Source organism: Crotalus tigris, unplaced genomic scaffold, assembly GCF_016545835.1.
Source record: "Crotalus tigris isolate CLP2741 ecotype Arizona unplaced genomic scaffold, ASM1654583v1 scf7180000018371.15429387391:27106975, whole genome shotgun sequence".
NCBI lineage: Eukaryota > Metazoa > Chordata > Lepidosauria > Squamata > Viperidae > Crotalus > Crotalus tigris.
The window spans coordinates 7142155-7155110 of record NW_024096970.1 but is presented as its reverse complement, the minus strand read 5'-3'; the positions used below and the strand labels follow the sequence as shown (position 1 = coordinate 7155110).

The following is a 12956-nucleotide window of genomic DNA, read 5'->3' as shown; positions in this document are numbered from 1 at the left end:
ACATATGTCAATTACTTTTACATTCAATATTTATAGACAATCAATGTCCTGTTACTGATTTTTTCCCAATTTTTAGTTTCCCATCAATATTCAAATTTAACATTTGATATTTATAATTTCTAGGTTTTAGGTAACCAAAGTTTCCCTTATCGCAATTTATAACAAAATCTAATATTCAAAATACACATCTATTTGATTATATTCTTGTTCTATTTTCTAAAAGTTATCTGTTTCCCACCATATTAAATCATCTAATTAATAGTACAATATCCCCTTTAATAAATCAAAACCATTATATGGGTTGGTTTAGAGAGGCGTTTCTTTTTCAGATTCAGGATGACAAATTCTTATATGTTGGTACCAGTGTCTTTACTGTCTTTAACTTAGATTTTCCCCAAGGACTCTTCAGAATTAATCTTAGCAGAGAAGTTCTTGCTTTCAATATACAAGATCCTGCTCATTTTCAGCATTTGTCTTTCCTAGGCAGTTAGTTAGAAATTCCTTGGATGACCTATTATATACTACTCCAAACGTAGATGGGCAAAGTGATGAAAGAGCTCTACTAGATCAATTGCATACATTGTTGAGCAATACTGATGTTACCAGCCTTGAAGAAATTGATAGAGCCTTAGGAATTCCAGATCTTGTAAACCAAGTAAGTAAATGATCCGCTTAAACTCTTATTTTTGGCTTAGCTGAATATACTGTAAAGTATAAGGATGCTACTGAGGAACATCCTAGTACAGTTCTTTTTCTGCACTATTGTAGATATTTCTCTTCTATGAGAATTGTTTTTAGATTGTATATACCTGTTACTTCTCACCTTCTCCTCAAACTGAGCATAGTTCAAGTTCAGTTTATTGTTGCTCAGTGGGAATTTTTTTCAGTTCTGAGCATACATTAAAAGGATAACAAATGATACAAAATACTGCACAAGATACTGTAGTGCAGTGGTTCTCAACCTTTCTAATGCCACGACCCCATAATACAGTTCCCCATGTTGTGGTGACCCCCAACCACTTATACATCATTGGGTGCCAGGGGCATGGCCAAAGAAAAGGGGGAAAAAATGGCGGACAGTCTTGTTTGGCGACCCCCGTGAAATGGTCGTTCGACCCCAAATGGGGTCCCGATCCACAGGTTGAGAACCACTGCTGTAGTACCACAACTAAAACCTGCAAAATCATAGTGAGAAAAACGCTCCATTTAATAATTTAAAACAAATTCTTTCATCTAAAATTGTTTTGTTCTTAGTACTTGCTCCATTATTGTACATAATTGTAATTAGGTATGTACATATTTTGTCTATATTAGCAAATGTAATCCTATACCATTTTACTAATCTAAATGAATGATGCTAGGTGGATGACAGATACTGTTAACATAATTTTGAATGAAAGGAGTCAGTGGAGCTAAGGAATGAGATTTCTAGATTATGTTAGAAAAATCACCTAATAATTTTCATAGAAGTGCCAGAAAAGATGTCAAGTTATGCCCTTCCTCCAATAGCCATTATCATCTCCAGGTAAATTCATTCTCTCTCTCTTTCTCTCAAATGCAGAATAAAATTATTCTGTTGTGTCTATTAATATACATAATATATTATTGCAGAGAGTGAATTAAGTTCCCTATTCTTTTGAAGGGACAAGCTTTGGAATCCAAACATGAAGCATTTCATAGCCAAGATTCTACAGTCATGATTGACCAGAAGCCTCCAATATATGGTCAACCCTACCATGGGCCAGGAGCAGGAATGCCCGGTGGTTTTAGTGGCAGCATTCAGGGCCAACAGGCAGCCTTTAACTCGATGATGACTCAGATGAATCAGCAGAACAATTTTCCAATGCAAACCATGCATCCCAGAGCAAATGTTATGAGACCGCGAAGCAATACTCCAAAGCAGCTCCGTATGCAACTCCAGCAGAGGCTTCAAGGACAGCAGGTAATATGTTCTGAAAAAGTAGGATTGTGCCAAAATGTAACATTTGTGTTTTTCCCCCCTTCTATTGGAATGTTTAATACAGACAGTAATAATTCAGTCTTCATTGCTGTACTACTCTGCTTGGTTGTTTGTCTGGTGTATTCCTTATGTATCTAGCTGCTGGAGAGGATGTTGATTGCTGGAAAAGATTGCCAAAATCAACAATAAAAAAGCTAAGAAAGAAACAAAAAGACCAAATCACATTCTCTCTAGCAGTCAATTCCCAGATAAACAGGAATTAACTTCAGACAGACAATCTAGCAGTAAGCAATACCCTAATCAAGGACCTACTAAGGAGAAAACCACACCCCCATCAAATACGGGCAGGGCAAGCTACTTTATATAAGCAGAGAGCAAACCCCCATTCACTAGCAGAGGGTTTGGCAACCTGTCGTAAGTGCAAATGAGGTTGCAAAGAGTCCAGATCACAATCATGAGTCCATGGAGGCATCACAATGGCAACTTTAAGCACCGGTGATAAATTGCTTCATTCAGCACCATGGTAATTTTGGTTGCTGAACAAAAACAATAATTCTAGAACTGCATACGTGATATATTTTTATATAGTTATTTTACAATGTATCGCTTCCTTTTTCTTAAGTTTTTGAATCAGACTCGTCAAACGCTTGATATAAAAATAGAAAATACCAATCCTGGTGGTGCATCGGTGATGAGACCTGTTCTACCTCCCCAGATGGGATCACAAGTGAGTCATTAAGGATATTGTCTTGGTCAACATGTGTTAGAATCAGACTGTACAAGGGCCTCCCATTTCCTGCTTTATTTTGCCTTTTTGGTTCTCTCCATCTAATCACATTCTCATATTTTGTATTTGGTCATTGATACCTTTACTCTATCAGCTGCTGAAGCTTTAAATAAAAAGTTAAATGTTCTTCAGATTGACCCTGAATTCTAGTGATTACATAGGCATATTTAGTTTTTGGTTTATAACAACACAGAAGTGGGACACTACTCCAAGATGGTTGGACTTGTCAGTCAAGCCTCCAGCCCAGATGATCATCTGTTATTTCAGATTATTCTGTCCAGAGTTTGGGCTAACCCTCATACTGCTCTCTTCTGCATGGATAGTGTGATTTTGGCTGCATAAATAGAGCAGGCAGGCAGTGAATTTTGAATTATCATATACCAGATCATAATATGTGTTTTCACTGTAGAATTGATGTACATCTTCCATCAGAGTTTAAATTTATTAAATAAGTATTATGACAACACATTTAATATTTTTATGGTGAATGGCTTATTCCTTATCCTCTTGTTTTGGTGTTAACAGCAAGGCTTCCTTAATGCTCAGATGGTGGCACAACGCAACAGGGAGTTAATAAGTCATCATATCAGACAGCAAAGAATGGCCATGATGATGCAGCAGCAACAGCAACAACCTCCAGCTTTCAGTCCTCCCCCAAATGTATCTGCCTCAGGAAACATCGATGGTGCTGTTACAGGCTCTCTGATGGCTCCCGTCCCACCCCAACAGTTCCCGTATTCTCCAAATTATGGTACTAATTTCACTGATTCAGCTTTCTTCCTCTCTCTTCTGGACCTAAATGTTGGCCTGAATGAAGTACCTCTGTTCTTAAGGACAAAAGCTGAATATAAATAAATATAAGCAGGAAGGAGATTGGTAATTTTCAAATGATCTAAAATAGAATTGTCAGAGAGAGGCTTACGATTAGATGGCATTTATCTTTGCAATTATGTTGATTGTAGGGCTTTGATTTCGGTTACTGCTCATTTATTTCTTAATTGCTCAAAATGTTTCTCTTCTGTCAGTGAAATGGTTCAAGAGCATACAAGTATCTTAAATTTGTTACTTTGGTTTCCTACATTCAAATTATTTCTCCTTTATTCCAACAATTTAATTTTTTCAGAATGAATTCAAATTAGCCAGTCTGATCACATTGATTGATTATGTACCAGAAGTCATTTTTGACTTCTGGCAACCACATAGATATACTAGGTGAATATATGTTTTATATCCATGTTGGCAACCTATGAAATTGAAGAAAGTACATAAGTTCAGTTAGTATCTGAATCCATTAAGAGAAGAGGGAGTCTTGACCTTTTAACACTGGTACAGAACTAAAGATGCAGTTCTCTTGAGTACTGTGGTTCTTCAAAATGATGCTTTCTTCTACTATACCACTAGGTTCTTTATTTAGTAAGTATTTGATTAAATCAGATGAAGAGAAATTCTGCATCTTGAAAACCATTTTCTATAACTTCTGATAAAAGCAAAAGGCAAAACATTCAAATTGCATGTTGTTGCAAGTCTTTTACTTACTAAAGGAATAATATTCATTGTGGATTAGATTCAGCCCTGACTTAGCAACAGCATATACATACATACATACCAGTAGGAGAACAGTGTCTGTTGTGTCAGTAGCTAGTTTTATATGATCAAGGATCTGTTAAAAATGAGCAAAATTCAAGACAAATATAGGAAATCCTTTCTAGGGTCCATGTTGTGAACTATATGCTGAACTGATTATTACCAGGGTTCAGTGTTGATTGAACTACATAAAGACATCATAATGCATTTCTTCCTTAAACAAAAGTATATTGAATTAGAAATAATGATCAAACTGTTACCTTATGTCCTTTTCAAGGAATGAGCCAGCAACCTGATCCTGCCTTTAGCAGGGTATCAAGTCCTCCCAATGCCATGATGGCTCAAAGAGTTGGACCTTCACAAAATTCAATATTGCCACATCCCCAGGCTTCACCAATGTACCCAACGCCAGAGATGAAGGGATGGCCTTCAGGAAACATTGCCAGGAGCAGGTGAGAGAAAAATCTTGGCATTTTCAGAACGACAGTGACAGCACAAATGCAGGTTTTCAATAACAGGAGGAAGCCCTTTTGTTTGCCTTTTTTTCTACTTTTGCCTCAGATTTTAGCTTAACTGTAGCTTGATGTATCAACTGTCAGCAGAACCTTAAAACTACAAAGAGTTAAAAAAAATGGAAACATTCTGAGAAACGAGCTCCAATTGCTCATTCCTTCCAGTGAGGTTCCACTCATTTCCTTGGATATAATGCTCTCTGCATGGTTGAGAGACTATATAGACCATGTGGTCTAATTAATGTAACTTTTTATCTAGATCTTAACCTGAACATGTTACTCTGCTAGATATAAATTAGATTATTCCCACTTATATTTAAATAGGTAGAGTGTTGTGTTCAAATAAAAGTTAGAATATTTGATTTTAAAAATGTAGAACTTTTTATATTGCAGACTTTAGCTATCTTAAGAAATATAAGAAAAATAGAAATCAGAATTAATCAGAGTCCCTTGCTATCCATCATCTTATATTTGCTCACCTTGAATGACCTCTGCTATTTTTAAAGCCACTTCGATATTGATGGTATTGCTACCATCTCCTATTATGTCTTGTGAAATTGCAATTATATTCAGTAATTTATCTTTTTTTTTCCGTATTCTTGTGTCCCGTAGTTCTTTTCCACAGCAGCAGTTCAGCCACCCAGGGAATCCAGCAAGTTACAATATGATACACATGAACAGTAGTGGAGGCCACATGGGCCAGATGAATATTAATACTATGCCTATGTCAGGAATGGCCATGGGTCCTGATCAGGTAAGCGGCATTCAGTTTCCACAGATCACCAGCCATGATCAACTCCTTTAAGTACTTTAAGGTAGAAATCTATGGAGATTCTCAGTCATCCAGCTCATGGCTGTCCCAAAGGAGCTTTTTCCAAAAGGCAACTGGACTTTCTTGGTTTTTCTTCCTTAAAAACGTTTCGCTTATCATCCAAGAAGCTTCTGCAGTTCAGAACTAAAAAAGTAACTTTGGGACCAAAATTCATTCTGCAGTGTTCCAAGCACCAATTGCCAATTAATTTATGTTTATATGCTTAATCTCTAGAATTGCAATATTACTTTCATCATATTCTAGTGTTTGTTTCTCTTATATTTTTCTATTGTTCTTTTCTGCAGAAATATTGCTGACATATCCCGCCAGGATCCCCTAACTGGCTGATGCCATAGATGTTGGTGAACTGTATTACAGAAAAGTGCACAAAGTATCATGTCAAACATGTAGCCTTATGGAAAAAAACCACTTCCTTTCCATGAAGATATCCTTAGTGACTTTATAAGTTATGAAGTTTGGATGTGATGGATAGAATCAAAATGTCACTGTATAATGTTACAAAAGGGTCAAATATTACTTTGGCATTCTACCTATAGAAACATAGCAACAACATTTGAGTAAGTGTAATGGGCAGATAGTTTGTATACTAATTCTATTCAAAGCCCATAACCACAGACCAAAGTGCCTGGAGAAATCCTGGTAATAATCTTGAGTTACATAGTAAGAACTTCTGATAAAATGTAGCTCTTGGCCTTGATGTAACCATGAAACAAAGCAGTCAATTGTCATGCTGCTGTTAAAGTTGCTTCCGTATGTTGGAATTTGGATCTGCATATTACAACTCATACGCATCATAGAATCCAAATTATGCTTTTGATGCCAAAAGGTTTCAGGGAGATACGTATAATTATGACAGAGATCTCCACCCTGATGTGCAGATTTGTGCACTTTACAAAATGATATATGGAAATGCAGTATGGTTAAGAATGATTGGATGGAACCTCTCCCTTTTAAAGATCATTCTAAATTGCAGTTACATACTGTGTTTCTAATCATGGTAATTGAAGCAATAATCACAGTTCCTGAACTTCATATAAAACTCAAAAAGACATTGGAGTTTGAAACAAAAAATGTTTGTGAATATGTTTTGTAAATATCTTAAGATGTTGTACGATAAATATATGACTTTTGTAGGTCACTAACTCATTTTTGCAGAGTTTGTGAAGCTATTTAACAAAAGATAATTTCTGTAAACTCAATTTAGTTAAGAGGCGTCCAAATAGGATTTTTTTTATTATTATTTAAATGGTTTTGGAGCTGGGTAATTGTAGCCCTTGTTGTCTCTTGGTTTCTGACAATTTATTTAGAAAATTATGTACTGGCTTTTTAAGATATTTTGGGCATATTTTAGTGGTCTTAAATTTTTCTCTATACTTTAAGTGTGCACTTTGTTACTTTTTTTAATAGAGAGCAATTTGATGACAAAAAGGCTCATTTTAGCTGTTAACAGTTTGTTGAATTTTTAATATAATCTGCTTTTTCAACAAAAGAGCCTCTGCTCCAGGCCACTTGGCTAACTTTTTTAAAGAAATTCAGTGTTACTCAGAACATGTTTTTGTGTGTGTTAAATGTCTTCTGTCATCTGGAGGCCAAATCTCTTGTGTAACTTCCCCAGAATCTTTTGTGAATGGCAATTAATCAATTATATTACGCCTTATTGCAATATGGGCAACAAATAAATTTATTTTTATGCATTACCCTTCATATCATTATCTACAACTTTAAGGCTAGAAATGCCATATTTTTTCTTTCTCTTTATGGCAAATAAATGAAAGTCTGTGTATTGCCTTTTTTCCAGGAAAATAATTGTAGTGATTCAGAATGAACTATTTCAAAAGGTAGATTAAAATGTCTGAAGCAGTGTAGTGTGTAGTTTCATTATTCCTATTACATTTTCAAATTAGTTCTTCCTGAATATGTAAACTGGTAATTTTGATTACAGTATTTGATTTGTATTGGAAATTTATTTTAACTTTTGCAGAAGCTTTGCAATTTTATCCTGAGAGATAGAATTTCTTTGCTCTCTCTACTCCAAGGCTGCTGTATTCTGAGCACACACTGAACTGTGGCCTTTTTATATAGTTCACCCAGTGATTGTATTACATTTTCTTAAAGTTGTCTTTTAAATATTTGAGTTTTGATCCAGAGTTATGTGTATTCCGATGTGCATATTTTCCCTGCAAATGACCAGAAGCTTCCTGATCCTTTTACTTTTTCTGAAATATCAGTTAATCTGTAAGTTAATGAATTATATTTAATGTTTAAATTGTAGTAGCTTTGAGTAATTATTTAAAGTAATTCATACGAAACTCCACATCTCATCACATATTAAAACCTTAATAATAAATAATTGAGGAAATATGTTGTACAGATTCATATCACAACTTCTGAGCATTCAAGGTGCCTCTGAATTGAGGTTTATTGTGTTGTAGACAAGTTATTTACTGTGTTTATTACAGTAAAAAAAAAGCTTTTTGGAAGCCATTTTCAGTGCAAAGGGCAACCTCATGGTGAAAAGCTAAAAAGCATATATGTGCAAAACATTATGAATCCCAAACTAGTTTCAAACTTGAAAAGGGCTGTTCTTACATCCCGTGAAGCATTCTGCAATATGAGAACTCTTCCTATGAAGTTGGAACAGTTGGTAAAATTTAAAGTTTTATAGGTCTTGAGAATTTTGGTAATAACTGTGAACTCAGTTGCTTTATAAAGTTGGTCTGTCATCTGACAGTTTCTATTTCCTTCTTTTTAAACTCTGGTTTCATTATTTCCATTACATTTTCAAATTAGTTCTTCCTGAATATGAATGAGTATTCCTGAGTATTTGTAAAATCTGGTATTTCCTGTCCACTGATTCTTTTCCCTGTTGTTACTTTATTGATTCCAACAATTTAAAAATAAATTTTAAGTACAAAAACAATCATACATTTCAAAAATTGCATTTTGAATCGCTACTACGAAGAAAAGTCTTAAGTACTGTTAATTCAAAGTATCAACTTTCCACCACAATTGGGACTGGAATTTTGGTGACAAGTCACAGTGGTTATAAATCGAGACACCCAAGTGATTGGACCTAATTTTAGATAGTAGTTAAGCGAATCACAAGATTATAAATATGAATCATGCGGTTGTAAAGTGAATCGCATAATCATAAGAACAGATCAGAAATTGGCAAAAAAGTTGCACACTGTGGTCACATGATCATGGGATCAAGCTCAGAGAGCACCAAGGACACCCTCATTTCAACCCTGAGCTACAAATATTCTCCTTTAAAAAGCAGTATATTTAGTAGCTGTAGTGCAGATTGTACAGCATTTGGATGGTTTATTATGGCAAAAAATTATCTCTGTAGTAAGCCCGTTCTCATCCCACCCAATTTATTTGCTGGGATGCATACTTTTTTTTTCTTGGTTTGTGCTTGGTTAACCAGTTTAGCTACTTTCTATCTAGTCTTTTTTCTTTATGCTTTTACTTTAGTAAAACCTTTTTCAGATGAAACCACTTGAATGTTGCACAAATTAGCATAGACAATTTAGTAGCAGACTGTCACGTGGCAGCAATGTTGAAATCCTTCAAATGAAAGCAATATTTCTTGTCTCAGGAGAAAGGCCTACAGCAGGGGTGTCAAACTCGCAATGTCATGTGATGTATCACAACTTTTTTTCTATAGTTGGCAATGGGGTAGACGCGGTTTCGCCATGATGCATCTGGCCCGTGGGCTGGCAGTTTGACACCCCTGGCCTACAATATTTAAAATTAATTCTGGAATTAGTTTACACTTAACATGACTTGTACAAGTGATCTTTACATCACACAAAGCCTCCGGTGGACACTGGCATTTTAAACAATGGGGGCCTGGGATGTGGTCTTGTTTATATGGTGTTAATTTGTTTTGTTTGAATATGGATAATAATGTAAATAAAGGTTTCTATTTGAAACTGAACTTTGGTGGCATGATTAAATCTTAAATTGTAAGCACTATATACTTTCACTTACATTTTTACTCCTCAATTAGATTCTGTCCTAATATAATTGACTAATATAAGTTAAATTTCCAAAATCAGGTGACATATAGAGTTGGATACAATGCATAAAGGAAACATTTTTCATTCAGAAAAAGCCTGAATATAATTGGTTGATAGTGTTTAGTTTCATAATTGCTTGTTATACATTTGATACTACGTAAGTTTCAACATAATGGTTCTATAGAATGTCTGCACTTATAATTATTCCATAATGTGATAAATATAAAAGAGCCAGCACAGACCAAATTCTATGGTTGCCACTTAAAGCTAACATTGGCTGTATGTAGCCCTTACTCATATTCAAATGGAAGTTCCTTTTCTCTATGCAGTTGTTTGAAAAACCAGAGTCAACATGATTTAAACTTAGATATATGCATGATTGTGGGCCACATGACAAAACTTCAACGAAAATTGTGATATTTTTGGCATCTCCCAGTCACTGCAATATCACTCGTCTTGAAATAGGGGATGTTGTCTCTCTTTAGGAAGCCATCACTTGATCTAACCATCGTAGATTACTAAAGTCCTGCCACCAAATTCTCTTTTTTAGGAAAGAAAGTAGAGAAAAGTCCTTCACTATTTCTATTTTGGGATTTTAAAAGCTCAAGTCTTTTAATTTCCTCTATGTGCCATATGTAAAAGCTCTGATATTAAAAATTAACATCTCTGAGAAAGATAATATGCCAACTTTGGGTGAGGCACTGGTACTATGCTAATAGGGCCCAACTTTGTATTTCCACTCATGACTTTACAGGAGTTGTAGAAATTTCGACTTTTGAGGAACTAACTGGCACAGTATAGGCTCAGAATGAATCCCACTAAGAGGAGTTCCTGTTTCTGCAGAGGCCTTCTGGTACCAGCAAAGCTCCCTGCTTAGCTATGGATAGGGCAGCTTTCCTCTGAAGGAGTGTGTGTATGGGGGTCCTCCTGGAACCATCTCACCTCACTAAAGCAACAGGTGCCAGTTGTGGCAGGAGAGCCTTCTCCATCTTCCAGTTGTACTCTTACCTGGATCAGGATGTGCTAACTATAATTTCTTCAGCCCTTGTTATCTCCTAGTTCTGTTGTTACAATTCACAACATGAATCTACTCTGCAAAACAATTTGGGAGCTGGAGCAGAATGCCGTCACCTGCTTTGCTCACTGATAAAAGATGATATAGAAGAATGATATAAATATTACCAGTGCTGGCTGACTTCTAGGTCTTATTTATTAGTTACCTATAAAGCTCTTTATGGATAAGAGCCATGCTAACTTCATGACTACGGTATTTGCTCCAGATGTATACGCCATTATGATGAGGCTAAGAGTTCTTCCCCTTACTGGGAAATCAGAGCTAGCAGAGTGACCTCCTTTCTCTGCAGCAGCTTGCTACTGAATGGCACCTCATTAAAAAGTGCTTCCTAGAAGTTTTGGAGAAGTCTGTTTTGTAAGGGTTGGGCTTGCTTAATTATGGTTTATTACTGTGGCTGTATGTATTTTTTTCATAGTTGTAAACCACCTAGAATTGTGTTGAGAAGGTTTTGTGTGTGGTGTTTGTTACAAAAACAGAGAGGTAGTCCTTGCTTAACCTTTCTTAAGTGGGGCTAGCAAAGCGGTTGCTAAGTGAGAATTCATGCGATGAATAACACATCTGAGGTTTCCAGTCTGCATGACTGTATTGCTTTCAATGTGCAGCTCACTTTCTTGCAATCCTTTTATTGCCAATCTCTCTGCAAGGGGGGAAAAAGAAAAAAAAAACCTCACAGGTCAGCCACAAAACAATGTGAATTGACAGTAATGGTGACCATGATGGATGCTGCCTCAGAAGATTGTATTGGTCATAAATAGGCCACAATGTTTTTCAGTACCACAGTAACTTCAATGAATGGCTGGTAGGCAAGCACTATGACTATATAAACAAAATAAAAAAAACACAATTTCTCAACGGCAGAAGATGAAATGTGTAGTAGAAAAACAATGAAGGAAATTGAAATTCTGTTTTTGATGTGTTCAAGTAATGGAATAAGAGAAATTTATATGAGACTGAATTTGGAAACAGTTCAGTTTTTAAAAAGTCAGGTCTTATTGGGAAAAGTTCTCTCCCATCCTCTAAGTTATGTTTGTAAATTTTCAGAAACGTATTTCTTCTAACATACAGGTATACAAATTCATCTTTTGGTAACAAACTAGAATTAAGTTGCTTGTATATTGATCATAGAATTATCTTTTTTAAACGCTCCAAGTATAAAAGTAAACAAGTGCTTTTTTATAGTAATAATTTTGTTTTTTTTAAACATACAATATAACCACAAAGACTTAATACAAATCCAACTTTGTTAAAATTCAAGACATACATCAACTGCTTTTAATTTTGCAGTGTTTTTTTTTTTAAAAAAAATGATGAATTCTAAAGTTTCATTATGCAGTGAAGTGACATTTTCAGAAATGACATTGGGGCATGCCAATATTTCAGTAACAAAAGTCCTCTGGATTGGATTTTTTTTGAAATGGAACACTGAGTATTTACATTACAATGGTGGAAAAGTGGTTTCTCTGAGCGCAGGTTTATTTTCTGTTTCTTCTGTCAAACTCAAGGAAGATGTGAAAACTGTGAACTAAACTGCATTTTGTGGTGGACAAAGAAGTGACAATATTACAGTGCTGAATTGGTGCTTCTTTTCAGTAATATCCTTTGCAGATCCTAGAATACCTTAGCAGATTTTTTTTTATCAGTGCTTCAAAGTTTAATTTGTCCAAGCCAGAAAGAAAAAAGAATTGTGTTACTATCTTCATTTGCCTTTCCAATGCCTTAATTTAAAGAAAATATAAAATGGTTTTCTGCTGAAATGTGATCTGTGCTTTTGCCTTTCAGGATTCTAAGGCTTGCGATGTTTCTCTGCTGTCCTCTTTTGGAATAGTATCTCAGGTGATTGACCAAAATAAAATAGCTTGTGAAGCAAGTGAGGTATAATCCAAAGCAAATGCGAATAAACTAGTAGGATACAGGATCTTGACAACAGTAGTCTCCAGAAGATAACTGCATCATTTTGGACTGCATCAAAATGCAAATATCCTATTTACCTTAGCATCAAAGTTCATCCAGTCCTCCAGGCTAAGATTATAATTCTGTCTGAAATCATACATACTTTATTAAGTCTGTACAAGAATTCAAGTTCCGGCCAGGTTGTATCCTCATTGAGGTCTAGCAGTTCTGGGAAATTATCCCTCCCAGCCTTCCCAAAGTTGCCCTCTGTGAAATAGAAATAAAAGACAT

General features: G+C 35.4%; 2 protein-coding genes across 5 annotated transcripts in view; one reads left to right on the top strand and one right to left on the bottom strand.

The window, feature by feature from the left end:
- The window catches only part of NCOA3 (nuclear receptor coactivator 3), a 93343-nt gene extending 85309 nt beyond the window's left edge, over positions 1–8034 (top strand). The window contains 7 exon segments of the mRNA XM_039351247.1: positions 484–655; positions 1643–1942; positions 2583–2687; positions 3273–3498; positions 4609–4783; positions 5456–5597; positions 5960–8034. Coding sequence (XP_039207181.1) covers positions 484–655; positions 1643–1942; positions 2583–2687; positions 3273–3498; positions 4609–4783; positions 5456–5597; positions 5960–5971 — 1132 coding nt within the window. The 3' untranslated portion in view covers positions 5972–8034.
- A 1037-nt stretch (positions 8035–9071) lies between these two features.
- SULF2 (sulfatase 2) overlaps positions 9072–12956 on the bottom strand; it is a 298168-nt gene continuing 294283 nt past the window's right edge. For all 4 annotated transcript variants that reach the window (XM_039351249.1, XM_039351250.1, XM_039351252.1 and 1 more), the window contains one exon: positions 9072–12932. In XM_039351249.1, the coding sequence (XP_039207183.1) occupies positions 12902–12932 (31 nt within the window). In that variant the 3' untranslated portion in view covers positions 9072–12901. The remainder of the gene's footprint in view (positions 12933–12956) is intronic.